The following is a 26,987-nucleotide window of genomic DNA, read 5'->3' as shown; positions in this document are numbered from 1 at the left end:
GCCCCTCTTCTCCCACGCCCCCCACCTGGCCTGGCCCAGGTACTCACGCCAGGGATGATCTCTGCCTTGCCCTCCTCCCGCCACTCGGCCACCTTGGCGTTGATCTGCTCTCGGACTTCGGACTTGATCTCTCCTGTGTCGCCTGCGGGAGGCAGGGGTTGGGGTGGGGGGCAGAGTGTCAGAGAGGAGAAGGGATCCAGGGCCGGGGGTGGGGGAAGGCAGTGGACGAAGGCAGAGAGAGACGGGACGCCGGGGACACAGAGAGCAAGCTGGAGTGGTGACTGACAGTGGCTGGGGACTCAGACCTCCCAGAGAGGCAACAGATAGGGAGAGACGAACCAAACCACAGGTGGAGAAGAACGGAAGCCGGCAAAGAGGGATGGCAGAGAGGGGGAGAGGGGAAAGAGGGCTGGGAGGGGCGGGGGTGGGACGGGAGGGCCTCACCTGAGAAGAGGGCCAGGAAGCCCTGGGTGCGGGAGTTGATGACGTCGATCTCGTGGAGAGACACCGTGTGCACCACCTCCTTGCGCTTCTGCAGCTCCCCGTCTGGGCACTGCACGAACTTGGTCTATGGGCCGGGGCGGGGTTCGGGGTAGACAAGGGCAGAAAAGAGCATGAAGCGGGGGCCCCGGGGCTGTCGAGCACAGACGGGCTCCCTGGAATGGAGCTAGGAACCCAGGTGGGGGTTATGCAGAAACCCCAGGCCTGAGGGGTAAAGACTCGGGCAGCCCAGAGCACTGAAGGACACAGGGGTTCCTGGAGGACCCCGGAAACCCCTGGCTGTCCTGGAGAGGACAGGGAAGCACCAGGAGGGCCAGGGCCACAGGGCTGGGTGACAGAAGGGTCCGGATGCTGCAGGCGCTGGGGGTGGGGGAGAGGGAAGCATGCTGGTGTCTGAGCGAGGGGGCCCAGGAGCCCTGCCCACCTGGGAGCCCATGGCGTCATAGTCTCGAGCCCGTGTGAAGGAGCGTCCCAGCTTGGAGATCTTGCCTGTAGCCTTGTCGATGGTGATCACGTCCCTGCAGGGGAAGGCGGGCAGGGGTGAGGACAGGAAGGGCCGGAGCTCCCCTACCCTGGCCAGCGGTGTGGCCCCCATTGCTCACCCGGCCTGGACCTTGTCCTTGGTCAGGGACTCGATCATCTTGGTGCCCAGGTCATATATGGTCTCCATCTCTGTGGTCTTGAGGGTCAGCTTGCCGACTTTGGAGCCCTGAGGGGTGACAGGTAAGGGGTTTAGAGGGGGCCCTGATGTCTCCCCAGCACAGCTTCAGAACCAGCATGACATGGGGCAGTGCTGGGGGCTTCATGAAGATATCCACTGTCACAGCCTCGGTGACAGCTTTGTGGGTATGTGTATGTCAAAACCTAAAATCCTGAAAACTTTCTGGGGCATGGCTTTTTGGAGGTCAGTTGCGCCTTAATAAAGCTGTTATTAAAAATCCAGTAAAGGGGACTTGCCTGGAAGTCCAGTGCATAAGACTCTGTACTCTTAATGCAGGGGACCCAGGTTCGATCCCTGGTCAGGGAACTAGATCCCATATGCCACAACTAAGACCTGGCTCAGCCTAAATAAATAAATAAAACCAGTAAAGAAACAAACAGGGACTTCCCTGGTGGTCCAGTGATCAAAACACCACACTGTCCAGGCAGGAGACGTGGGTTTGATCCCTGGTTGAGGAACTGAGATCCCACATGTCGTGAGCACTGCCCCTGCCCCCCAAAGAAAAACAAACAAAAACCTGAAAGACAAAATCTGTAAAAATAACAGGTACCTGAGGTCCCACCGAAGGGTCAAGGGGGAGGACCCACTCTAACATTTGTTTTTCATACCCAAATAAAAGGTGGTCTTTTGCTAACCACAAACCCAGAAGAACACAGCTAAACACAGCTAAGATAACAAAAATGCCACACCCCACCCCCAAGAGATAAGCTAAGAAAACAAAAATGCCATACACCCTCCCCACCAGATAAGCTAAGAAAACAAAACATCACACTCCCCGCCCCCCCCAAGGTAAACAGTCACCAAGTCTGGGCTTTTCCCAGCACATCCTGTCTCACCTGTTTCCTGGAGGTGTTTCCATAGCGAGATGCTCCCTTTGTAGGGAGAGGTGGCAGGTGGGTTTGGGGAGGGAGTTAAAGGGAGTTTTGGTTGTTCATTTACAGTTTTTCTTTTTGGCTGTGCTGGGTCTTGGCTGGGGCATGCGGATCTTAATTCCCTGAGCAGGGATCGAACCCAGGCCCCCTGCATTGGAAGCATAGAGTCCCAGCCACTGCACCACCAGGAAGCCCCTGGTTGTTCATTTTGATGAGGATAGATCCATGGATTTCTTTTGTAATCTCTTTAAACTCTAATTTAAAGAACTATCTGGGGAATAGCTTTCCCTATACTTCAAGAGTCTTCCACCATGGTTTTTTTTTCTACCATGTTTTTAAAATTCAAAATTTAATTGCCAATGCTAAGTCGCTTCAGTCGTGTCCGACTCTGTGCGACCCCAGAGACGGCAGCTCACCAGGCTCCCCCGTCCCTGGGATTCTCCAGGCAAGAACACTGGAGTGGGTTGCCATTTCCTTCTCCAATGCATGAAAGTGAAAAGTGAAAGTGAAGTCGCTCAGTCGTGTCCCACTCTTAGCAACCCCATGGATTGCAGACTACCAGGCTCCTCCATCCATGGGATTTTCCAAGCAAGAGTACTGGAGTGGGGTGCCATTGCCTTCTCCGTTAATTGCCAATAGATAAGACTAATTTAGGAGGCTGTTACAAGTGCTAAAAGCGCAACTGACCGAAATTATTCACTTTAAGTCTATTTCCACTGAAAATGAGAAGCTAATGAAAAAAGAGGAGGATGTTCCTACAAGACACAGAAACAGCAGGTAGGACTGTGCATCAGGTCAATGGACTTGAAGCAATTTTAGATTTCCTTTTATTTAGCATTTTATTAACACCTGTAACTTAATATTTAACAGAAGTACAAACACGGATGAACCTCAAAGACATACACAAAAAGTCGTATATTGTCGGATTCCATCAGAGGCAAATCCATTAAGACAGGAAGCAGATTTGTGGTTGCCAGGGACTGCAGGTGGGGTGGGAGGGGAGGAGGAGCGACTCTGAAGGGGTTGATGGTTAGTTTATGTTGTGTGATTTTATGTCGGTGAAAAACAAGAGACCTAAGAGACCAAAGAGAGATCGAGATGAAGGGGAAACCAGACTATGAAAGAAGACTTAAAAGACATGAAGTTTTTAACATGGGCAATCTTGGAATACACAGGTGGGTGATAAAAGCTAATGAAACTCAAACAGGTGAGGGCGGCCATTTCTATGGTGTACTGCAGAAAGAGGCAGAAGGAAGGGGCAGGGGTGGGGTGCTGGCTAAGTTTTAGGTTTTTTAAAAATCTTTTTTTTCAGTTTTGTTTTGGATGTGACCATTTTTTAAAGTCCTTATTGAATTTGTTACAATATTGCTTCTGCTTTGTCTTGGTTTTATGGCTGAGTGGCATGTAGGATCAATTCCCTGACCAGGAATTGAATCTGTGGTGGAATTGCGGAGCCCTAACCACTGGACCACCAGGAAAGTCCTGTTAATTCTTACTGGAGTATAGTTGAGGTATTAGGATTTATAAATCCAACGGGTCTGTAAGCCTATTAGGAATTAACTGTGAGAAACTTCAAAACCTCCTCTGTCATTCCATTGCTTAGTTTGTTTTTTTTTGGGAAGTATAGTTGATTTACAACATTGCGTTAATTTCTGCTGTACAGCAAAGTGATCCAGTTAGACATAAATATGTTCTTTTCCATATCCTTTTCCATTGTTCCACCACTTAGCTCACAGCGCCCCTCACAAATAGACAAACCGCCATCAATTCAACTGACCCTCTCTTGCCGGCATATGGATGACTCTAAGCTGCATCTCGAATTTTCCATGGGATCATGACCTCAGTGCAGACCCGGCACCGCATTCCCCCCCCCACCACTCCCACTGCCGCCGCCCTGCAGCCCTTGGGGTAGCCTAGACTCAGGAGCAGACTCACCGTCCCTGTGGCTGGCCGATCAATCTGGATCTCTACCACCTCCCCTTCGATGATCTCGGTCTCCTCCCTGGCGAGAGAACAGGTGTAAGGGGATAGGCCGTGGCCTGGGCCCTCAGGAACTGCCCACCCCTGTGGGCCCCTGGGCGCAGGACGAGCTGGCATCCCTCAGGGGGCGTCCCGAGGCTGCTGGGAGCTACCATCACTCCTGCTTACTTGATGCGCACGCCGATGGAGCGCCGGAAGGCCTGGGTCAGTGCCTCTGTCTTGCTCATCTCCAAGGAGAAGATCTCACTGCCTGCAATGGCTGTGAATGGGGTGTCGGGGCCCAAGGCCTGCGCCATGCCTGAGGAAGAGGGGAGGCAGTTTGGGTAGGTGGTCCAGGCACCAGGTCCCCACACCTCCCCAACCAGCTCTTCTCCTTCTTCAGACAGGAGGAGCAGGAGAGAGGGGCTGGGTGCTGCAGGGCAGACAGGGAGACTTGCAGAAAGCGAGTGATGGAGGGCCATGTTGGGAGGCCCTGGGTGGGACCCCCATGCTGCCCAGACCAAAAACTTTACGATTCTACAATCATGCCAGACCTGCCTCCCAACCTCTAAGAACTGTTTAGCCTCAGGGCTTGGGGGAGATGAGCAGGGGTGGAGGCAAGGGGCTGAAAGAGAAGGTTAAAAGAGACTGTGCAGGTTCGAATCCCGGCTTCAATGTTTAGCACCAAGTTATCTTAAGAAGTCTAAGCTGCTCCCCAAGCCAGCCTGCCCCTCTGGGTAATGGGAACCATAACATAACAAGCGCTGGCAGAGGACGACATTGCTGCATAGGAGCAATGATGGGGGCGGGCAGGCATGCCCTGGTGCTCAGCCGTGACCCCGACATGTGACTGGGACCAGCACAGGGAAGGGCCTCCTCTATGGTCTGGAGCCTGGGGTCAGCTGGCAGACAGCAGGCGGTTTCTGCCATCACTCCAAGCTCCGGGCCTCTCTGCCAGCTCCCCTTCCTGAGGGCTCTACCCAGCTCTGAGCCAAATCTCCCAGACAGGAAGTCATTGAACCCTCCTGACCAGTGCGAGGTGGCAACTCTTCCTGGTCCCCTTTCCAGAGGCATGCCACACTCTTCGCCTGGGTATCGCACTCCCTACTGTCTGTTCAGGAGACTCCCAGACTTGCTGCGAGTCTCAGTTACAGTACTGACTCACCTTGGATGTCCCTCCTGACAACTGCCACCCCATTCTTGCCCCATCACCCTTCATTGGAGGAGAAGCCTCCTCTGTTCTTTACACGGACAGGACTGTGTCCACGAACACCTGCCCCAGGCTGGAAGCCCCTTAAAGTCAGGACTTCAGTCTTAATCATCTTGGTGTCCCCAGATGTGAGTGTTATTTTTTCTTAACTGAGGACCTGTTACCTTGAGTCTCACTGCCTGGCCCCACAGTCCAGGCACAAAGGTGAGAGTGAGTGGGAAGAGAGGAGAGTCCAGGAAACCTTCAACAAGGAAAAGATGTCAGAGTGCAGTTTTGAAGGACAGATAAGAGCTCAACAAGGATAAGGGACAGTTGTGAGTAAAAAGCACTTAAATCACTAATGGATTGCAAAAGAGACTGCTGGTTGTCTATACAATGCTCATCTTTCACATCTTCCTTTGTTCCAGAACGCCCATTTCACTAAGGTAGCAGTAGTCCCAATTAACATATAAAAAAAATTTTAATGCCTCTCTCTCTCTTGTGCAGTAGAGTGTGGTCATTAAGTTCTAGTCAATAAAATATAAGCAAGAGAATGTGGGTGCCCTGAGATAGCTCCTTAAAAGGAGCTCCTTCTAGGAGGTACACTCTCATTGCAATTCCTTTCTCCTTCTTCTTATATGGAGTATGGGTGGGATGGCTGGAGCATAGGCCACCTCTTTGCAACCCGAGGTGTCCCTGACATGGAAGCAAGTAATCTTGAGGCAAGAAGGTAGGAGCCCTCATAGGACTGCTCAACAAGCCTGAATTGGCTTATGTTCAGACTCTTCTATGTGACAGAACAAACCCTTAGTGTTTAAGCCACTTCCATTTTGTGCTGTCCGTAAGACATGGTTGAACCTGACCCTGACTTACATGGGAGGATCATCCAGTGAGGCCAAAAGAGCTACTGCCTGGAGAAGTGCCTTACCCATGGCAATGGCTGTCTTCCCAGTGCCTGGCTGGCCAGCAATGAGAACCGCCCGGCCAGCGATCTTCCCTTCTCGGATCATCTCCAGCACCACACCGGCTGCCCTCCGGGCCGCCAGCTGGCCCACCATGCCCTGGGAAGCCTGGGGGTAGGAGGTGACAGAACATATAAGGAAGGTGACTTTCTACTGAGCTGCTACTGCATTTCGACCACTTCAGGCCCAAACTGTTGGCTAGGCCTTCAGAAAAAAAGGCTTTTCTCCATCCCCATCTTTTAGAGACCTGTGTGTGGCTGAACTGTATAAATACAGCATAGCCGAAGACCTGGAAGATCATAACAGTCCCTACATTCCCCAGGGCCCTGGGTCCCCTCCACCTGAGGCCTCCCTGGAGCAGCCTTCCCAGCCTGACCCCCTGGGCTCTACCTGCCGTGGCTCCAAGGCATCATCGAGTCCCAGCCCCCGGATGTGGGAGTGAGCGCCTGCGTGCGGGGAAAGAACCAGAAGACACGGTTACCTGCCAGCTCCTGTTGATGCGTGGTGTGAGGGGTTGGGGCCTGGCAGGGTCCACCCCACCCCACCCCTGGGCATCTAATCTGTTCTGGAACTCAGGATCCTCCCTGCTTAGATAGGGGAGAGATGGGGGGATGGTGTGCAGGACCTTCCCCTCTTGGGGTTCCTGGGTAGGTGGGCTCTGTCAAGGGCACAGGAGCCAGGCAGGCACTAGGGCCCATTCCGGATCCATGCTCACTCACCAATACGCTCAATCCGTGTCACATCACGGATCTCTGGAACCTTGGTTGTGGCTGTCTGGGGTTGGAGGAAGAAGCGTCAGTACAGACTCTGTGGTCCTAGCTGTCCCTCCTGCCCTCCTCCCATGAAACAGTCCTTTTCTCTCCTCCCCAGAGGCAGGCTGGCAGCCCAAACACCAGACCCTCCTTGGCAATCACCCACTAAGGCTGGTGGGTTGACCCCATGACACTGTCAGCCCCAGCTCTCTGTCACTAGGCCTCTGTGTGTGCAGGTCCCTGGGTCCTGTGCTCTCCCCACTCTCCTCACTGAATCACTCAAGCACCAGTCATTAAGGGAGGCCTTCCCTCACTCAGCCCCTGCCTGGCTAGTTCTAGGGTCTCTGGACATCCAAGCAGAAAGAAGGCCTCCCCTGGTAGATCAATCTCATGCCCATAAGAGACTCTGTTGGATCAACATTCTCAGCTCCAATGGACGCTCTATCCCATAAAGGGCACAACATACATCTCACTGCTTTACCTCAGGGCTCAGTGTTTGGGGTATGAATGAATGACCTTCTGATCTCATTCAACAAGCAGGTACTGAGGCCTCCTGTGTCCCCAGCTCTCCAAAGAGCAAAGTCAGACACTATCCCTTCTCACGAAGTGGGGAGAGATCAGTAAACACTGCCTGGGATAATTCAAGAACCCAGTGGAGATCCTCTCAGATGCTCATGGCAGTGTTATTCATAACCCAAAATATCCATCAGTGGATGAACAGATAAACAAAATACAGGTAGCCATACAACATAATATTATTCAGCCATAAAAAGGTATGAACCTCTAATCCATGCTACAAGGGTAAACCTTGAACACACTATGCTGAATCAAAGAAGCCAGACACAAAAGGTCACCTGTCACATGATTCTATTTATATGCAATGTCCAGAATAGATAAATCCGGAGATATAAAGTAGATCAGTGGCTCTCCAGGGTGAATTCAGAAAGGAGGCCTAAGAAGCCAGCATACTGACCCAACTCCTTGGCCACCTGCCCACAACCCTGTTTCTGCTCACAGATCTCCTCACCAGAATGAGAGGAGATACAGTCATAGGACCCCCAGGAAAACCCTCCTCTCTGGAACCAAGAGTTCAGACTTCCTGATCACTATTAGGTCACATGCCTCCTCCCTTGCTGTTTGTGACCCTTCCCGCTCACTCTTCCTCAGAGGAGGTTGATCACTGCCCCCAAACCACTACCAGAAGATTGAGAACATACTCCCACTCACCCCTACAGAGCCTATCAGACACTACTTGAGACAGAAAAGAGACATTGATCCAGGAATCCCAACCTTTAGCCATCTCAACATAAACAGACCTGCCTCCTACAAAACCTTTCCTTTCACCATAAGCCTCTCCTACCCACTGCTGCCCACTGATCCCATGGAAACAGAGGTCATTATGAAATTCTGCCCCTACCATCCCCTCACACTTCCAATGCTTTATCCACACCCATTGGAACTGCGTCTCAGGAGGGTGGCCACTGCCCTTTCCTCTTCACTTCACCATCCACTCCCCTTTGCCATGACAACAGACACAGGGTGATAGTTCACACCACAGGCACCATCTCATCTCCATCCTAGCCCCATCTTGACTGGGGTTACCCTGGGGACTGAGGCCTCGGGGAAGCCATGTTCAACCCCCAAGCTAAGGCTACATTCTTTCTTTATTCAGATGTTTCTCAGAAAAGTACTTGGGGCCTGGCCCAGTATACTTGGGTCTCTCCAAAAGGAGTTCACATGTATTCATTCAAGTGATAACCTATTGAGCATCCACACTGGGCATGCCCTGATGAAGTGCTAGGAATATGAAAACAGTTGAAACAATTCCATTACAAGATCTCAAGCCTCTGTGCCCCCAACCATTTTCGACTCTGCGTTCTCAACACTCTTTCTTTTGGCTCAAGACTCAGTAAGCAACTCCACGATCTGAAGCTCATACGGCAGGTCCCCGCCTGTATTTCTCCCTTGTACTCAGGTACCACCCACACCATCAACAACCCAAGACTGTTTTATGGCTTTGAGCCCAAGATACTACAACCCTTATCAGACTTCAAAGCAAAGAACTGCAGAACTGGCCACTGGTTGCGCCCAGAGGATTGGAAGTTGGAGTTCCTACAAGATGATGGAGTCGGATATGACCACTGATACCGTAAATATTCACTTGAACCCAGGATGCCGGGATCCTAGTCTCTTCTTTTTTCCTCCCTCAGATTCAGAGGCCCAGGCCCCCAGTTCCCTCCTTCCTCAGATCCAGGAGTCAAGGTCCTCAGCCTCCTCTCCACTAAGATCCAAGAGTCCCCGTCCAGTCTCCTGCTTGAGACTCCAGCCCTCAGCACGCCGACACTCACCACGGTTGCCATGATGCTCACCAACCGCCAATATCCTAGCGGAAACGGAAACGCGCTAGGAACGAAGTGTTCTGGCCCCTCTAGACTGCCAAGTCATCCAAAAATCTCGGTGGTTCTTTATAAATATGCAAGCTCTCCTTGTGGGGCGTGGTGTCACTTTTTAGGCCCCGCCCACGCGCCGAGGCTGCGTCCGTTCCTCTCGCCTCCTGGCTCCTCCTCCTTTTACCCAGAGCCTCCTCGCTAAGGCGATTGCAAAACACTTTTAACACTTCTTCGGGCAACCACACGTTCCCCACGCTTCCTTTGCTCCTTGTCGACCGTCTTCCCTCCCACTCCAACTCTGGGGCCTCAGCTTCGGATTGACAGGGTTGAAGGCCAATCAGCTAGCGCAGCAGCAAACCCCCGTTCACCCGAGCTCCCTTCAGCTGTCGAGGCGGAGGCGGGGCCGAGCCGAGTGAACGCTACACTGTCCACCAATGAGAAGATGCGGGAGCCCCGCCCCCGGGCGCAGACCAATGGCGTTGGCCGGGGGGCAGGCGCCGCCTCCTGGTGGCCGCAAGGTTTCACTGCAGGAGCCCCAGGGGGCTCAGTGACGCTGCGGCCGCTTGCAGCCCGGGTCTGACCGCTCCGGGCGGGGGTGCGGTCGTGCAATAGGAAGCCGAGGGCGGTGCGAGCTTCCCGTCGGGCACCAGCTACCTGGCCCGGCGCCCTGCCCAGTGCATTCCTTCGACACCTCTAGGGCCCCCACCGGTGGCCCCCGGGAGCCCTCTAACCGCGTCGGCCATGCCTCTAAACCGCACTTTGTCCATGTCCTCCCTGCCAGGACTGGAGGACTGGGAGGATGAATTCGACCTGGAGAACACAGTGCTCTTCGAGGTGGCCTGGGAGGTGGCCAACAAGGGTGAGCAAATCGGGCAGAGGGACCCGGACGAGAAGAGCAGGCGGGGATGGGGGCCCGGAATATTGAGTAACAGCGAACGAGGCTGCATGGCATGATTCTGGGTCCTGGGCAAGGAGCCTGTGACTCCTGTGCCCTTGGAGAGGGGCTGGAGTTTGTCTCCTGGGCCCTGGAGGGAGGGGATGAGTTGCATAAGATGAAAGGAGCCTGGAAACCCAGGTCCTGGGTCCTAGGGGAGAGGGAGTTAAAATGAAAAAGACCAGAGACTTGGGTCCTCGATAGGGAAGGAGATGCGGGGGAGGGGAGGAGGTTTTGGCACTTCAGAACTGTGGCCCTAGGTGGGGAAGGATCTTGGGATGTAACTCCGGATTTGAAAGAGAGCCCACTTGGAGATGGGATGCACGAATCGTGGTGGGAGAATTTGGGGAACTGGTCATTTGAGAGTAAATATGTGAGGAGGCTGGAGACCCTAATTCTTAGATCCTAGGGTGAGAGAGCTTTGGGGCCTGGATGGCAGGGTTCTGAGTGCCTGAGCTCCGGATTCGGAGTAGAGGAGCCTCTTCAGACACATGCGCGCTGGATTGGGGGAAGACTGGGAAGTCCTAAGTTGGTCAGGGGTTGGGCCCTGGGATGGGAGTGGCTGGGGGCCTGGATTTCTGGGTCCCAGGCTCCAAAGCACCTGATGTTCTGGTTTGGAGAAGGCTGGGGCTGGAAACCCAGGAAACCAGGCAATCCTAGTGCCACAGAAGGAAGGAAGCTGGGATTTTGCATTACTGAGTTTGGGGAGAGAAAAGAGGGCAGGGGGTGGTGGAGCTGCGGGTGTCTGCAAACACGGAGCCATGGATCGCCAGGGTCCAGGCTCCAGGGGGTAAGGAGTCTGGAGGCCCAGACTCCTGGGTCTGGAATGGAGTCATGGGCGGGGCAGGGCCATGAGTGCCTGTGTCCCCCTGTGGGGAGAGAGAACTGGGGAACTGGTCGTCAGAGTCCCTGGTGGGTGAGAGATGATAGCTCTGGCTTCTTAGGGATGACTGTGGGAACCTAAATGAGGCCATGAAGAGGGATTCTCCCTTATTGTGTCCTGGAGCCTGACTCGGAATTTAAACCCAGCTCCCTTAAGCTGGCAATTCAAGAACTTGGACCCTGATAACCCTTGTCAGCTTCTGTCCTCCTCGGCCCCAGCCCCTAATTCTGTCACACCTGGGAGCCAAGGCCCCCAGTCTCTTCTCTTAGACTCAGAAGTCCAACCTGAACCCTCTTCTCCCTCCAAGTCCTGACCCCAGCCCCCTCCTCCCATCGACCCAGGAGTACCATCCATCAACCCCCTCTCCCCTCCTCCCTCTGACCCTGAAGTGTGGGCTCCCAGTTCCCTCTTCCTCTGAGCCAGAGGTCCATGGCTCCTGCGCCCCCGCGCCCCCTCCCAGGCCCCAGGTCTGTGGACCTCAGCTGGGGCCTGTTCTCATGTACTTGGGCCCGCAGTGGGCGGGATCTACACAGTGCTGCAGACGAAGGCAAAGGTGACGGGGGACGAGTGGGGTGACAACTACTACCTGGTGGGACCGTACACGGAGCAGGGCGTGAGGACCCAGGTGGAGCTGCTGGAACCCCCGACCCCGGCCCTGAAGAGGACGCTGGACTCCATGAACAGCAAGGGCTGCAAGGTGGGGCATGGCCCGGCCGAGCGCGGGGTGGGGGCAGCGGAAGGAGGAAGAGCAGGGGGTGGGCAGCCCCAGGGATACAGGGAGGCCCGCACAGAAACTCAGGATGGCCCAGTACTTTCCCAGGCAGACATAGAGGAGGTAAGATTGACAGACACTCAGAGAGATCCAGGACTCTGCGAAGTGAGTGGGTGAACCCCCAGCTCTAGGACATTGGTGAATGAACACAGAGAGCAGGTACAAGACAGACTGAAAGGCGGTCCTAAGAGGAAGAGGCCAAGATCCTCAGATGCAGAGAGGAAAAGAGCTAGATGGACAGATAAAACCTGCTGGGTGTGGGGTGGGGGTGAGGCAGGAGGTCGGAGCAGTTGTTCTGGAGCCTGAAGTTCAAATTCACCGGCTCTGGGGACTTTCCTGGCAGTCCAGTGGTTAAGACTTTGCCTTCCAATGCAGGAGGTTGTGGGTTTGATCCCTGGTCAGGAAGCTAAGATCCCACATCCTTGGTTGCCAAAGAAACAAAACATAAAACATAAACAATGTTGTAACAAATTCACTAAAGACTTTAAAAATAGTTCACAGACACAAAAAATTCCCCTTCTCTGCTTCCTCCTGTGTGACCTTGACTGATGAACTTGCTGATAGCATCCACCGTAGAGATTTCTTGGGAGGATGAAATAGCTCATAAAAAGTCTTCAACCCAGGTCCTGGCATGCAGTTCGCACTGTCTGTGAGCTATTATCTTCGTGGTTATTATTATCACATCATTATTACTTAAAACAGCTTGCAGAGGGAGGTGGGCAGGTAGACAAACGAGATAGCCGATGGAGACATGCTGAGTGTCCCCAAAAGTGACGGTTGCCCAGGGATTAGAGCAACAGGGAAATAGAGTCTAGATAGGGAAGAGAGGTAGCCTGATGTTTTAGAGAGAAGGGTCTAGAAGGAGAGAGGAAGCTGGGTAACTGAGGAAGAGAGGCAGGCAGACCCAGGGGACAGAATTTCAGATGGGCAGAGTTGGGAATTAAAAAGAGGAGGGGAGGGGGGATAAATAACAAAGAGGAGGGCGAGAGTGCCAGGCACCTAGTGAGGACTGAGGATGAGAACAGAGGTTAGGCCTGAAGGCAACAGGGCTGAGGCATAGACAGGTTGGGTTCTGGGAGGGAGAGGTACATGCTTGCCTTCATTCATTCACGGCCTCTGGTTTGGGACGGGGTCTGGAGTCCAATCAGGAGGGGCTGTGTCCCTAAGGAACCCTAGGGCGGCCCAGTCCCTCCCCCAGGGCAGCTGCTGTCCACGTGCTGGGGGCCTAAGAATAGCCCCCCCAGCCAAAGGGCAGACAACAGCTGGGAGGGGGAGGGGCATCAGGGAAAAGCCTCATTGGGAGGAGTAGGGTGGCTCAGCCGGATGGAGGTGTGGCAGCAGGCCCAGAAGCTGGGCCACAGGAATCTGGAGGAAGCTGACAGATCAGAGAAACATGGCAGGGGGCAGAAATCCAACCTGGAGGCTTAGAAACTCAGCAGTGGTAGCCCCCAGGGTGTGGAAAGTGGGCGGGCAGTATTAGAAAGCAGGCTGCAGAGTGTAAGATGGGCTGGGAGCAGGGGAAAGAGGAAGCAGGTGAGGTATATGGTGAAAGAATCAGAAACAAGGCAGCAAGGGGTAAAAGCAGCAGCCAGTGAGCCTCAGAAAGGAAAGCTGATGGGAGAAAGCCGCTTGATGACTGGTGGGAGAAATGTGGCAGTGGACATAGAAACAAGGCAGCGGGTTGGAGAAATGATTAGCAGGGCAGTACGGGGCTCAGAGGCAGGACATGAGCAGTGTAGGTTATAAGTAGTGAAGGGCAACAGCTGTTATAGCAACTAAGCAAGGGGGACTTTCCCACTCAGGGGGCACAAGTTCAATCCCTGATCAGGATCTAAGATCACACATGCTGTGTGGTGTGGCAAAAATAAACAAAAATTTTGAAAAGAAAGAAATGAAGCAAGGAATGGGGAGAGATGCCACAGCCGAGATGAGAAAAGATTGTGGGAGGAATAACTAACAGCAAACGGAGGAATAAGGCCACGGGTGAAAAATTAGCAGCAGATAAAGAAAAAGAAGGTAGAAGAACCCAGGCTGTGAGCCTGGACGTCTGCCTGGGGATGGAAGACACACAGATGCTGTGACCAGAGGCAGGTGGCCAAAACCCTAAGCCTTCCTGTGTTCCCTCTGCAGGTGTACTTCGGGCGCTGGCTGATTGAGGGGGGCCCCCTGGTGGTGCTCCTCGATGTGGGGGCCTCAGCCTGGGCCCTGGAGCGCTGGAAGGGGGAGCTATGGGACACATGCAACATCGGGGTGCCCTGGTACGACCGGGAGGCCAACGACGCCGTCCTTTTTGGCTTCCTCACCACCTGGTTCCTGGGTGAGGTAGGCCCCACTGTCAGCGCCTCTGTCACTCCTTTTGACCCCAGGTCCCAAATTACAACGGCCATCAGCCCCTGGCCAGAGGGTTGCCAGGTGGTTGGAGGGTTGTTGGTGTCTCTTCTGCCCAAGCATTCTGGGAATTGTAGTCCTTTAATCCAGGGATTAGATCTAATCTTTGGGAACATGGACATCCAGGGGCCTAGATTGTTCTTTCTTCAGAGAGCCAGTCTCAACTCCAGATCACCCACTCCAGTCTTCCAAATATGGAAATTCCAAGCTCCTAGCTCTAGAGGAGGCTGGCTTGACGGGAAGGCTCACCCTAGGGAATTCTGGGAGTTGTAATTCTCTCATCCTATATTGGGCTGCTGCTGCTGCTGCTAAGTCACTTCAGTCGTGTCCGACTCTGTGCGACCCCATAGACGGCAGCTCACCAGGCTCCCCCGTCCCTGGGATTCTCCAGGCAAGAACACTGGAGTGGGTTGCCATTTCCTTCTCCAATGCATGAAAGTGAAAAGTGAAAGTGAAGTCGCTCAGTCGTGTCTGACTCTTAGCAACCATATGGACAACAGCCTACCAGGCTCCTCTGTCCATGGGATTTTCCAGGCAAGAGTACTGGAGTGGGGTGCCATCGCCTTCTCCATATATTGGGCTAGACTTGGCTTTCAGATGGGGCCCCGGATGTTTAGGAATCCCCAGCCTATCTGAGAACCAGGAATCCTGTTACTGACCCTCTTCTAGGTTTTAAAAGACTCAAGATGCTTTTCTTTCCCCACACCTTGGGACAAACGGTTTATAAACTGGCTGCTTCTAGGGCATCCTGGGAGTTGTCCTTCAGCAAGTGTTCAGTACAGGTCTACTCTTGACTGGCATAAAGGGTCTCCAAGAATTGTGTTCATGACCTGGGGAAAACTTTGGTCTTTCCAATCACCCCCGCTGGGACTTAGAAGGTTGGTCAAAAAAACAACTCCCATCAGCCTCTGGGGATGAGGTCAGGTAGTCCAGTGGCTTCAAGGATTGAGAGATCCTTGTCTGATGGGGATTACAGTAGGTCACCACCTACTCTGTGCAGTAGTGGGGGTAGATTTACCGCTCTCCTGCTTCCTCATCTACGTGGGGGATCACTGGTTGTCTTCACAAAATACATGGAGACACAGCGGCCCTGTCTCTATTGCCCCACAGTTCCTGGCCCAGAGCGAGGAGAAACCACACGTGGTCGCACACTTCCACGAGTGGTTGGCAGGTGTCGGGCTCTGCCTGTGCCGCGCCCGGCGGCTGCCCGTGGCTACCATCTTCACCACCCACGCCACGCTGCTGGGGCGATACCTGTGTGCTGGGGCTGTGGACTTCTACAACAACCTGGAGAATGTGAGCTGGGGATGTGGCAAATGGGGGTTGCCAATGTTACAAGACAGCCCAAAGCTGTCTTCAAAGCCCAAGGGGATCAAGTTCTCTCTTCTCCTGGGACCCAGGAGTCCAAATCCCCAGTCCTCTCCACCCTCAGACCCAGGAGTCCAGCTTTCAGCCCCCGTCTCACCCAAGACACTGCAGACTGGACCTTCTATCTTTCCCCAGTCCTTCTAACCTGATCGCCCTTTCTGCCTGCCCAGTTCAACGTGGACAAAGAAGCAGGTGAGAGGCAAATCTATCACCGCTACTGCATGGAGCGGGCCGCAGCCCACTGCGCTCATGTCTTCACTACTGTGTCCCAGATTACCGCCATTGAGGCTCAGCACCTACTCAAAAGGAAACCAGGTAGGAAACAGGCTGGGGACCGTAGACGTAAACGAGGTAGTCTGTGCCAAGGCCTGTACCAACCTTTTTTTTTTTTTTTGCTGTAAAGAGCAGAGAACTACAACTCCCAGAAGGCCATAGGTTGCTGGCCTGAATATGAGGCTGCCTGACTGTATACCCTAGAGACTAATGGGAGGTGTAGTTTCTTTAATTTCAGAAATGGTAAAATTCTTTTACTGACTAATATAGATATTGGTCTTACAAAGAGGAAGGAAGTTCCTTGCATTTTATTTTTGAGAAAAGCAGTGTTAGAACCAATTATTCTTTCCAAACTAGAGCATCTATTGTCGATGGGTGCAAGGCCTTTGGCTGGACAGCTCCTTATATTCCTGGAATTTTATCCCAGCAGCTGGTGGGGGTTATAGTTTTTCAATGATACAGTTTAATTTCTATGACAATAGCAAACAGTTGGGGCCATAAAAGAGGCTTGAAGGTAGAGAAACAGGATGGGGACATTGATTCATTCCCCCAGCTCAGGGTGCTGCTGCTGCTGCTAAATCGCTTCAATCGTGTCTGACTCTGTGTGATCCCGTAGACGGCAGCCCACCAGGCTCCCCCGTCCCTGGGATTCTCCAGGCAAGAACACTGGAGTGGGTTGCCCTCTCCTTCTCCAAAGTGTAGGGGAAACAAAAGAACTACAACTCCCAGAAGCCTTGATGCTGATCTGTTCCCTGTTTAGTTAGCCATTCACAGGGGCTGATGGGAATTGTGGTTAGGCTTCTGAAATAAGCAAGCAATATTGGGCAAGAAGGTGTCTGAGTGGTAGGGCAATTGGGTCACTGCAGGAACTCACAGAGGAGCTATCGAAACAAAAACATTGTGAAAGGAAAGGGGTCTTTCCTTCATTTATTCATTCAGCCACATTGATCTGAATGAAGAAATGAAGAAATGAAATGTGGGACCTTCTCCCCCAATCCCAGATATCGTGACCCCCAATGGACTGAATGTGAAGAAATTCTCTGCCATGCATGAGTTCCAGAACCTCCATGCTCAGAGCAAGGCTCGAATCCAGGAGTTTGTGCGGGGCCATTTTTATGGGTATGTAGGCCAGATACTTAGGTCTCGAGAGAGGAGGGGGTTGGGAGCCCAGACTCCTGGGGCCAATAGAGGGGAGAGCTGAGGGCTCAGTCTCTTGAGTTCTTGAGCACCAGCACAACGGCTGAGTATTTAAGGAAATCTCTGTCTAAGGAGAAAAGAACCACAGTTCCCCTGATGAGTTCCCATGATGCCTCTGTCCTAAGATGTTCTTTGCCCCAGTGGCTTCTGGGGTTTGTAGTTTTGAGGCTGGGGTGAGTGGGCGAGGGTCTTGGCTTCACCCTGGGTTGTGGCTTCTTTAGGCACCTAGACTTCAACTTGGACAAGACCTTGTACTTCTTTATCGCCGGCCGCTATGAGTTCTCCAACAAGGGGGCCGACGTCTTCCTGGAGGCCTTGGCCCGGCTCAACTATCTGCTCAGAGTAAGGCCTGGGCTGCAAGGGGTCAAAGAGAAGGAGAATGGAGACCTGGGGAGGTGGGGGCAGGGAAACCTATGTATAAAATGGGAGTGTAGGGACGACTCAGAAAGAAGATCAGAGTCCCAGTGGGGACGGTAGCTCTGTCCTATATTCTTGACAGGAAGGGACATGGCAGGGTCCTAGTGGTCTTGGGGGGTGAAAATGGGTGGGTGGTCTCAGCCTTCTCCCATGTGATGCTCACTCACACACACATACACACACACACACAAGGCCCTCCCTTTCCTCTGCCCCAGGTGAATGGCAGTGAGCAGACGGTGGTCGCCTTCTTCATCATGCCGGCTCGGACCAACAATTTCAACGTGGAAACCCTTAAGGGCCAGGCCGTGCGCAAGCAGCTTTGGTCAGCAGTCCTTGGCCCAGCATTTCCTGCGGCTCCCACTCCCATCTGTGTGCTTTGGGTCCCCCGTTTCTCCCGGAGTCTCAGTTTTGTCATCTGTAACATGATCAACCCATCCCCGACCTGATTCCTAGCAAAGTCACTGGCTTCAGATGTGTCCGGCCCCGGGGCATACGAAATTGCAGTCACAGGCAGGGTGAATGTGACTGCAGGACCAGGGCTCTGATATCCAACCAGCGAGTTCAGCTCACGCCCCTGTCCCACGCTGGCTTTGTAACCTGAGGCCAGCCACTCAGCCTCTCAAGCCTTTCTCTCTTCCTTCCTTTTCTTGGCTGTGCTGGGTCTTCATTGCTCTGCATGGGCTTTCTCTAGTTGTGACGAGCAGGGGTTACTCTCTAGTTTCAGTGCGTGGGCTCAGTAGTTATAGAGCTCGGGCTTAGTTGCTCCATGGGATGTGGAATCTTCCTGGACCAGGGATTGAATCCGTGTCCCCTGCATTGTGTCATATACGGTCGTGGAAGTAAAAGTCACTCAGTCATATCCGACTCTTTGCAACCCCATGGACTATACAGTCCATGGAATTCTCCAGGCCAAAATACTGGAGTGGGTAGCCTTTCCCTTCTCCAGGGGATCTTCCTGACTCAGGAATTGAACCTGGGTCTCCTGCATTGCAGGCAGATTCGTTACCCACTGAGCTATCAGGGAAGCTCTCTTTTTTCTTTTAATATTTATTATTTATTTGACTGCCCTGAGTCTTAGTTGCAGCACATGGGATCTTTTGCATGTGAACTCTTAGTTGCACAAGCCTGTTTCTTTTTCTTTTTTTAATTAATTATTTTATTTTTGGCTGCACCTGGGTCTTTGTTGCTGCACATGGGCTTTCTCTAGTCATGTTGAGCTGGGGCTACTCTTGAGCTGCCGTGTGCAGGCATGTCATTGCAGTGGCTTCTCTTGTTGCAGAGCACGGGCTCTGGGGTGCACAGGCCTCAGTAGTTGTAGCTCGCAGGCTCTAGAGTGTGGTGTCAGTGGTTGTGCACAGGTTGGTTGCCTGGGGCATGTGGGATCTTCCTAGACCAGGGATTGAACCTGTGTCCCCTGCATTGGCACGGGGATTCTTAACCACTAGACCATCAGGGAAGTCCAAGCCTCAGTTTCTTCAGCTGTAAAACCCACTCACTAGCCATTGGCTGGCTATTCCTTGAGCTCCTACTGTGTGCCAGGTGCTGTTCCAGGCATTGGGAACACAGTTGTGAACCAGAAAGGTAAAATCCCTGCCCTCATTGAGTTCACGTTCTAGAAAGTTCTATAGAAAGTGCTCTGGCCAAAAAAAAAAAAGGCAGGACTGGGATATGAGATGGGGTTGTCGTGATAGGTCACAGTGAGAAAGTACCAGCAAGTAGAGACCAAGAGAGGAAATGAGGGAGAGAGCATTGTGCATATCTGGGGAACAGCATTTCAGGCAGAGGGAACAGCAAGTGCAAAGGCCCTGGAGCATGTTTGAGAAACAGCAAGGAAGCCAATGGGGATGGAGCAGAATGCCCTAGGGAGATGGGGTAGAAAATGAAGCCAGAGCTCTGAGAGGACCATGAACAGAGGAATGTCAATGACATTGTAGGGTGGCACTTGGGTAGCTTTACTTGTGTCCATACATTTTCCCCTCTCAGAACGTAATTTTCCCTTTTAATAAAATGGGGCTTAGGATTGCTAGCACAAATCCTAATAATAGCTGACATTTCTGGAAGGTTCACTGTGTGCCGGGCACTGTGCATTTTTTGTCATGACCTCATTGAATTCGCACTGCAAACCTTTGAGGTTGCTTCTATTTTTATCCCCATCTGACAGATGAGTCACCGAAGTCAGAGAGGGAAGCCCATCTGTCCCTGGCCACACAGCTGATGCAAGGCACAAGGAAACCAAGCCTTCTAGGACCTAATACCCCGAGTCCCCATCCTCCAGCCCAGAAATCCCCAGGGCTTCTCTCTGCTCAGACCTCAACTTCCCAGCTGCCCCAGAAGCCTAACAATGAATGGCAGCTGGTCTCTATGTAATGTTGTCGCTCTGCTTCCTCCAGGGATACGGCCAACACAGTGAAGGAAAAGTTTGGGAGGAAGCTTTACGAATCCTTGCTGGTGTGAGTGCCCTGCCCTCAGCCCTGCATCCTCCTGGGCTCTAAACCTTCTCGTCACCCATGCCCAGATGCATCCCCCTGCTCGCCTTACAGGGGGAGCCTCCCAGACATGAACAAGATGCTGGACAAGGAGGACTTCACTATGATGAAGAGAGCTATCTTTGCCACACAGGTATGGTTTGAACTCCCGAGTCGAGAGATGGCGATTCCCAGAAGCAGCCCCTGAGGCAGACTGCCATGTTAGCTCTGACCCCAGAGATAGCTGGGAGTTCAGCTTTATCGCCAAGCCCTTATTCCAGGAATCAATTTTGAAGTCAGAAGGGTGTGAGCTGACTGGTATATTTTCAATTCCCAGAAGCCTTTAGGGTAGCCTGCTTTCCCACAGCTTATTCTGCCACAGAGGCTGCTGGGAGTTGTAATTCCTTTGAGTCCTTGGGGACTCCATGAACAAAAGGTAGAAGGGACCGTAGACTAAAGTCAATAATGAAAATGTTAGTTGTTCAGTTGTGTCAGGCTCTGTTCAGTTTACTGCAAAAGGAGAACTACAACTCCCTGCTGACTTTGGGCTTTGCTGCATGCTACCTCTACCTCTTCCCCCAGAGGCTGCTGGGAGTGGTAGTTTTGTTGGTCCTCTGGGGGTAGACTGGGGTCAGCTGAAACACTCCTTGAAGAACACTGAAAATTCTCAGCAGTTGGTGTTTCTTCTCCCACTGGTTGTTTCTAAGTTCCCAGATAGCCTTGGGAGTTGTAGCTTCTTTACATACCTGGGGTTAATTAGAGGGATGGGAAACCTTAGAGACTATCGGCAGCCACAGAATGAGAACTACAACTCCCAGCAGCCCCTGGGGGCTTTTTGCTACCTTGACTCTCCCTGCCCCCAGAGACTTCTGGGAATTAGAGTTCTTTTCTTCTCTGGAGTCATGGGTTTTTGGTATCTGTGGTCAGTGTTGGTGATCCATTACCTGGGGAATGGAAACCAAGACAGCCAAGTTGCTCAAATAAGGTGTGACCTGTTTTTGGCCAAACCAAAATTTCCAAAAGTTCCTTAGGCAGTTGGCCTCACTGAGGATGTTTCTGCCATGAGGCTGCTGGGAGTTGTAGTTTCCTGGGCTCCTGGAGTCAGTAAACTGAGGAGGAGTAGATATTTTAATGAGAGGAATGATGGGACAGCTGCAAAGAACTATACATCCCAGCAGTCTCTGGGACTGCTATTGCACTAGCTCTGTCTTCCTCTAGTGACTCGTGGGAACTGTGGTTTCTTTTGAGAGTGGGCTTTTGAGGGTGGAGGTGGAGAGGAGATCCAGGATTTTCATAAGAAAACTGTAACTCCCAGCAAGCAGCCCCTGAAAGGCACAGTCTCTGCACCCATCAATTGCTGGGAGTTACAATCCATTTGGGTTTCTTTGGTGACAGCCCAGAGTACAGAACAAGTTTAGCTACAATTCCCTGTATTCTGTGAGGCATGTTAACCCTGGCTCTGCCTCAAAGACAGCTGAAGATTATAGTTTCTTTTCAGCTCATGGTGGTTAAAAGGAAATGAAAACCTTTACAGATAGAGCCAAGTAGGAAATCTACAACTCCTGGTAATCTCCTGGGTTTGTTGCTCCACAACCTGGTGAGAATTGTGGTCCCCTTAGATCCCCAGGATCAGCATGGCTCATGGGGAAGGAGGGAGCCCTCTGGGCCCTTGCCTGACCCCACACCCCAACTTGTGGCCCCTACAGCGGCAATCTTTCCCTCCTGTGTGCACCCACAATATGCTGGATGACTCCTCAGACCCCATCTTGACAACCATCCGCCGAATCGGCCTCTTTAATAGTAGTGCTGACAGAGTCAAGGTGAGTGCACTGGCCAGGGTGGGGTTGAGCAAAGTCGGGGGGAGTGGTTTAGGAGGAAGGGGTGTGATATGAGGGATGGAGCCTGGCCCTCATGTTCCCAATCTACCCTAGTTTATGAAAGGACTGCAGAGTTTAGAAAGAACCTTTGCTTCTGAGGCAGACAGCCTTGGATTCCTATCTTTGTCCTGACACTGACTTGTGTGGGTTTGGTCAAGTCTTGCATCCTCTCTGAGCCACCCAGAGAGCACCCTGGGAGCTCCCTCCACCCAGGGAGGAGCTAAATAGGGTGCTCAGGTTGAGCCCTTGTTTTTCGCTGCCAGGTGATTTTTCACCCGGAGTTCCTGTCTTCTACGAGCCCTCTGCTCCCTGTGGACTATGAGGAATTTGTCCGTGGCTGCCACCTTGGGGTCTTCCCCTCCTACTATGAGCCTTGGGGCTACACACCAGGTGAGTTCAGCATCTGGCATGATCCTGAGCCAAGGGACTCGCCCTCCCTGAGCTCCAAGCTCCACCCTTGCGAAAGAGGAACAATGGAAACAGTCTGTTCATGTGTTTCTGTGACACAGCAGCTCATGTGATGAGTAACTAGAGGGCTGATGTCAGAGTTCACACGTGATTTCTCTGTTTGCTACTGTTTGGTTTCCGCAAACAGCAACAGCTTAAATGCACAGTTTGCTAACAATCCAGCTACTTTCCTATGTTTTTAAGGGTAAATAAATACCACATTTGCTGTAGTATTTCTTCAGTGATGAGTAATTTGACAGATCTTTTAAACAGTACTTGTGTGATGATTAGGAAACTTGCCAGTTTCGTTTTCATCCACGGTTAGAACGATGTGACCAGCCCCAACCCTATTTTTCCCATGGTGATGGTGGTTTAGTCACTAAGTTGTGTCCGACTCTTTGCGACTCCATGGACTGTAGCCTGCCAGGATCCTCTGTCCGTGGGATTCCCCAGGCAAGAATACTTCAGTGGGTTGCCATTTCCTTCTTCAGGAGATCTTCCCGACTAAGGAATTGAACCCAGGTCTCCTCCATTGCAGGCAAATTCTTTAGCCACTGAGCTAGAAGTGCTACCTCTAGCCTCTATTTTTTTTTTTTTTTAATAAGCCTTGTCATATGTAGTGCCTACTTTTGCAGCTTACAGATATTTTTAGAAACACATAGGAAGTATAATAAACTCCTTGAAGCATTTCTCAGCATTATTTTAAGGTAGTAAATGAGGTATAGAAGGTGCTCTGCACACAGGGTTAGTAATAATGAGAGATCTTATCTTACCTCCTATCAAAACAGACTATGGGGACTTCTGTGGTGGTCCAGTGATTGAGGTTCCTGGCTCCCTATGCAGGGGGCATGGGCTCCATCTCTGGTTGGGGAACTAAGATCCCACATTCCACACAGTGTGGCCAAAAAAAAAAGCAAAACAAACAAACAACAACAACAACAAAACAGACTATGAAGTTATGAAAACCAAAACAGTGTAACCTGGCACAGCAAAGTATCTTACAAGTTTTAAGGATTCGTTAAAATGGTCGACACTGGCCCAGAGTACCGGGCTCAATAAATTAGCATCTTTATTGCCCAATTATAGACTTTTTCTTACCTTGAGCCCTTGGACAAGTGAATTCCCTTTTCTGGACCTCTTAGCGTCTCCTCTAAGAAATAGGGACTATCACTCGTGGGCTAATGCACAGCTTGATTTTTCTGGCTTCTGATTTACTCAGCACAGCGCCCGGCACTTATTAAAGGCTCCAGTAGAGGGCGCCATTGAAGCTTTTATTGGGATTTAAGAGTTGACTCATTGGAAAAGACTCTGATGCTGGGAGGGATTGGGGGCAGGAGGAGAAGGGGACGACAGAGGATGAGATGGCTGGATGGCATCACTGACTCGATGGACGTGAGTCTGAGTGAACTCTGGGAGTTGGTGATGGACAGGGAGGCCTGGCGTGCTGCAATTCATGGGGTCGCAAAGAGTCGGACACGACTGAGCGACTGATTTGATCTGATCTGAAGACAATACTGTAAAGACGGAAAGTAAGCAGACCTTTCTCACACCTTCCCGCAGCTGAATGCACGGTAATGGGTATCCCCAGTGTCTCCACCAACCTCTCCGGATTCGGCTGCTTCATGGAGGAACACATCGCAGACCCCTCAGCTTACGGTCAGCGTCCGGACTGAGAGCCGAAATATTTGAATCCTGGGAAAGAGGGGCGTGGACTCTTGGGCCACTAAAAGGAGGGAGTGGACTCCTTAGTCCCAGTGGGAGGGAGGCCTCCTGGTCCTCGCAGAGTCCCAGAGAGAATGAAGGTTTTCAGTCTGTTCTCTGAGACCCCCCCGTCCTGGCCCCGACAGGTATCTACATTCTGGACCGGCGATTCCGCAGTCTGGATGATTCCTGCTCGCAGCTCACCTCCTTCCTCTACAGTTTCTGCCAGCAGAGCCGAAGGCAGCGCATTATCCAGCGGAACCGAACGGAGCGCCTCTCTGACCTTCTGGACTGGAAATACCTAGGCCGGGTATAACTCCCCTCCCTGTCCTCTGCCGGTGAATCAGTCACTTCCGGCTCTGGGTGTCTGATTCCCCAAGCCTCGAAAGCTGACACAAAGGGCACGCTCTCTTTTTTGTAACGCTTGCTGTCCCTTTAAGAAACTATCATCCAGAAGATACCTGGGTTGGAAGTTCTCTATTTGCATAAGGGTGTGGCCAAAGATGTACCTGATTGGAGAATCCCGACCCTCTTAGTGGGTGTGGCTCAGAGTCTGTCCATTCACAGCCTTGCTTATCTACATAAGGGGTGGAGCCTCGGACGTGATTGGCCTAGAGGTTAAATGGCAATCACCTGGCGTGTGCTGATCTGATTGAAGGTGTAGCCAGGACTGCCCCGCCGCCAAATCTCGGGGGCGGGGTCTGCTCCTGCCCCCTGATGCCCACCCCACTTCTTTTCCTCCAACAAGTACTACATGTCAGCGCGCCACATGGCCCTGGCCAAGGCCTTTCCAGAATACTTCACCTATGAGCCTCACGAGGCTGACGCGGTAAGTGGATCCGGAGGTCCCTCTGGTGGGCCAGGAGCTAGAAAGGGGGTTGGGGGGGTGAGGTGGGGTGTCCCTCCTGGAGTCGCAAGGCCTCGTTGCGACTGGGACGTTGGACGCCCAGGCTGGCTCTAGGGGGCCTCTGCTCACTCTGTGGTTTGTGGCCACACCTCCGTACACAGACCCAGGGCTACCGCTACCCACGGCCAGCCTCAGTGCCACCATCACCCTCGCTGTCGCGACACTCCAGCCCGCACCAGAGCGAGGATGAGGAGGAACCCCGGGACTTACCACCTGATGAAGATGACGAGCGCTACGACGAGGACGAGGAGGCCGCCAAGGACCGGCGCAACATCCGCGCCCCCGAGTGGCCACGCCGTGCCTCCTGCACCTCTTCCACCGGGAGCAAGCGTGGGTCTGTGGACACAGCGCCCTCCAGCTCAGTCAGCACCCCCAGCGAACCCCTTAGCCCCGCCAGCTCCCTGGGCGAGGAACGCAACTAAATCCCCAACCCCACACTATCCCTTCCCGCCCCCCGCCCCGCCAACCCTGCCTCCCTTATCCAGAGAATGGATGTGGAATGGCGCTGTCTCAAAACTTCACTCCAGATCTTCAACCCTCTGTGGGGTCCACAACCCCGCCTCCTCCGCCATACACTCCAGCCCCTCTAGCCCCGCTCTTGGAATCCCCAACACTCCAGTATCCACAACACTGTGCCTTTATTGTGCCCTGGAGTTCCCCCCCCGGGCCGTCCCAGAGGCCAGGGATCTGCCATTGCCCTGCCGTGGTGCCAGAGGTTTTCAGAAACCTGCTCTGTTGCCTTTTATGCTGGGGCTCCTAGAATCCCTTGCGCTTACTAATTCTACAGCATACAGAGTCTGCCACGTGCAGGCCTGGCCAGGACGCCACTGAGCACTAGAAACCATGTGGCGTCTCTGCTAGTGAGACAATCAAGTCCAGAGCTGGCGCCCTTTCAGGGACTTAACTGAGTGCAGGTTCTCTATTTCAGCTCCAGAACTCGAGCTCCAGGCCAGTGCAGTCCTGTTTACTCTGAGGGAGCCCTCCCTGGGGTGTCCAACTCTGCCTGGAGGATCCCTCCACCCCAACTCCCTTCTTCCTCTGCACTTTGGCCAAGCAAGTGGGGGCAGAACCACTTGGCTTCTCATTCCTACTGGAGAACACTGTCTTGGTCTAGATGCCTTTCTGGCCTTTTCTGGACCAGACCCTACTCCTCCTTCCCTGAATCTGAATTCCCCCATATCTCTAGACTCCTGTGGCTTCCAGGGAATCCCTCTGTTGAGGACAACTGGCTGTCTTCTCCTGCACCCTCCCCCAAACAACCCTCAACCGCTAGACCCACCATGAAACCACTGGGTTCTGGGTCCCAGCTGCTGATTCTAGAACCCCGCCTCTGTGCTGCATCCTGGTCCCATCCCCTAGATCTAGAACTCAGCCCACTGGATTCTAGAACCTCCATATTTACCTCACCTCGAGGCTCTTCCATCCCCAAGCTGTGCCCTGTCCCCAGCTTTGGTGAAAGAGAGGGGCCCCTTATGTGTGCTGTGCTGTGTCTGCTGCACTTGGTTTGCAGTTGGGAGCGGAAGGCAGAAGGGGTGTGATTGAAGTGTGTCCAGAGATGAAAAAATACATATATATTTAAGAATCTCAGGTCTATTCTGATGTGAGGGCTTGGTGGACCTGAATCCTGGCCCCGCCCTCCTCTTTACTCCTGTTCCTCCCCCTGCCCAAGGCTGGGTCCCTGTTCCCTTGTCTCACTCTGCTGTCTTAGAGATTTGGCTTGCCATTGGATTCCACTGTTATTTCAAAGGCACCTCTTGTTTTAGACTCAACTTTTAAGTGCCAAAGTTGGCTCAAGCTCTTTGGCAGAAAGGGGCTGTCACTGGAAAAAGGGCCTGTAGGGTAGCCATGAACCATATGTGGCTATTTAAATTCCTCAGTAGCACTAGTCATATGCAAGGGTGGCCACATGTGGCCCATGGCTACCCTATTGGATAGCACAGATAGAGTACAGTTCCATCATTGCAAAAAGTTCTGTTGGACAACACTAGTTCAGACCATGTTTCTACTAGGGA

General features: G+C 52.6%; 2 protein-coding genes across 2 annotated transcripts in view; one reads left to right on the top strand and one right to left on the bottom strand.

Annotated features, from left to right (window-relative positions):
* The window catches only part of RUVBL2 (RuvB-like AAA ATPase 2), a 13,293-nt gene extending 3,566 nt beyond the window's left edge, over positions 1-9,727 (bottom strand). The window contains exons 1-10 of the mRNA XM_010849588.1: positions 9,305-9,727; positions 6,924-6,978; positions 6,595-6,650; positions 6,171-6,312; positions 4,243-4,372; positions 4,030-4,096; positions 1,104-1,210; positions 926-1,019; positions 445-568; positions 46-142 (exon numbers count right to left, since the gene is read on the bottom strand). Of these exons, the coding sequence (XP_010847890.1) occupies positions 46-142; positions 445-568; positions 926-1,019; positions 1,104-1,210; positions 4,030-4,096; positions 4,243-4,372; positions 6,171-6,312; positions 6,595-6,650; positions 6,924-6,978; positions 9,305-9,316 (884 nt within the window). The 5' untranslated portion in view covers positions 9,317-9,727. The remainder of the gene's footprint in view (positions 1-45; positions 143-444; positions 569-925; positions 1,020-1,103; positions 1,211-4,029; positions 4,097-4,242; positions 4,373-6,170; positions 6,313-6,594; positions 6,651-6,923; positions 6,979-9,304) is intronic.
* Positions 9,728-9,868: 141 nt separating this feature from the next.
* On the top strand, positions 9,869-26,557 carry GYS1 (glycogen synthase 1 (muscle)). The gene is made up of 16 exons (XM_010849587.1): positions 9,869-10,205; positions 11,679-11,860; positions 14,066-14,257; positions 15,434-15,619; positions 15,862-16,006; positions 16,966-17,083; positions 17,383-17,503; positions 17,794-17,900; positions 19,969-20,028; positions 20,119-20,197; positions 21,750-21,863; positions 22,184-22,310; positions 23,928-24,023; positions 24,215-24,378; positions 24,817-24,897; positions 25,077-26,557. Exons 1-16 carry the CDS (start codon positions 10,088-10,090, stop codon positions 25,395-25,397), a joined length of 2,211 nt encoding a protein of 736 aa, XP_010847889.1. The 5' UTR covers positions 9,869-10,087; the 3' UTR covers positions 25,398-26,557.
* The last annotated feature ends 430 nt before the right edge of the window (positions 26,558-26,987 follow it).

Source organism: Bison bison, unplaced genomic scaffold, assembly GCF_000754665.1.
Source record: "Bison bison bison isolate TAMUID 2011002044 unplaced genomic scaffold, Bison_UMD1.0 scf7180017864285, whole genome shotgun sequence".
NCBI classification, from domain to species: Eukaryota; Metazoa; Chordata; class Mammalia; order Artiodactyla; family Bovidae; genus Bison; species Bison bison.
This window is presented reverse-complemented; position numbering and strand designations above follow the sequence as displayed.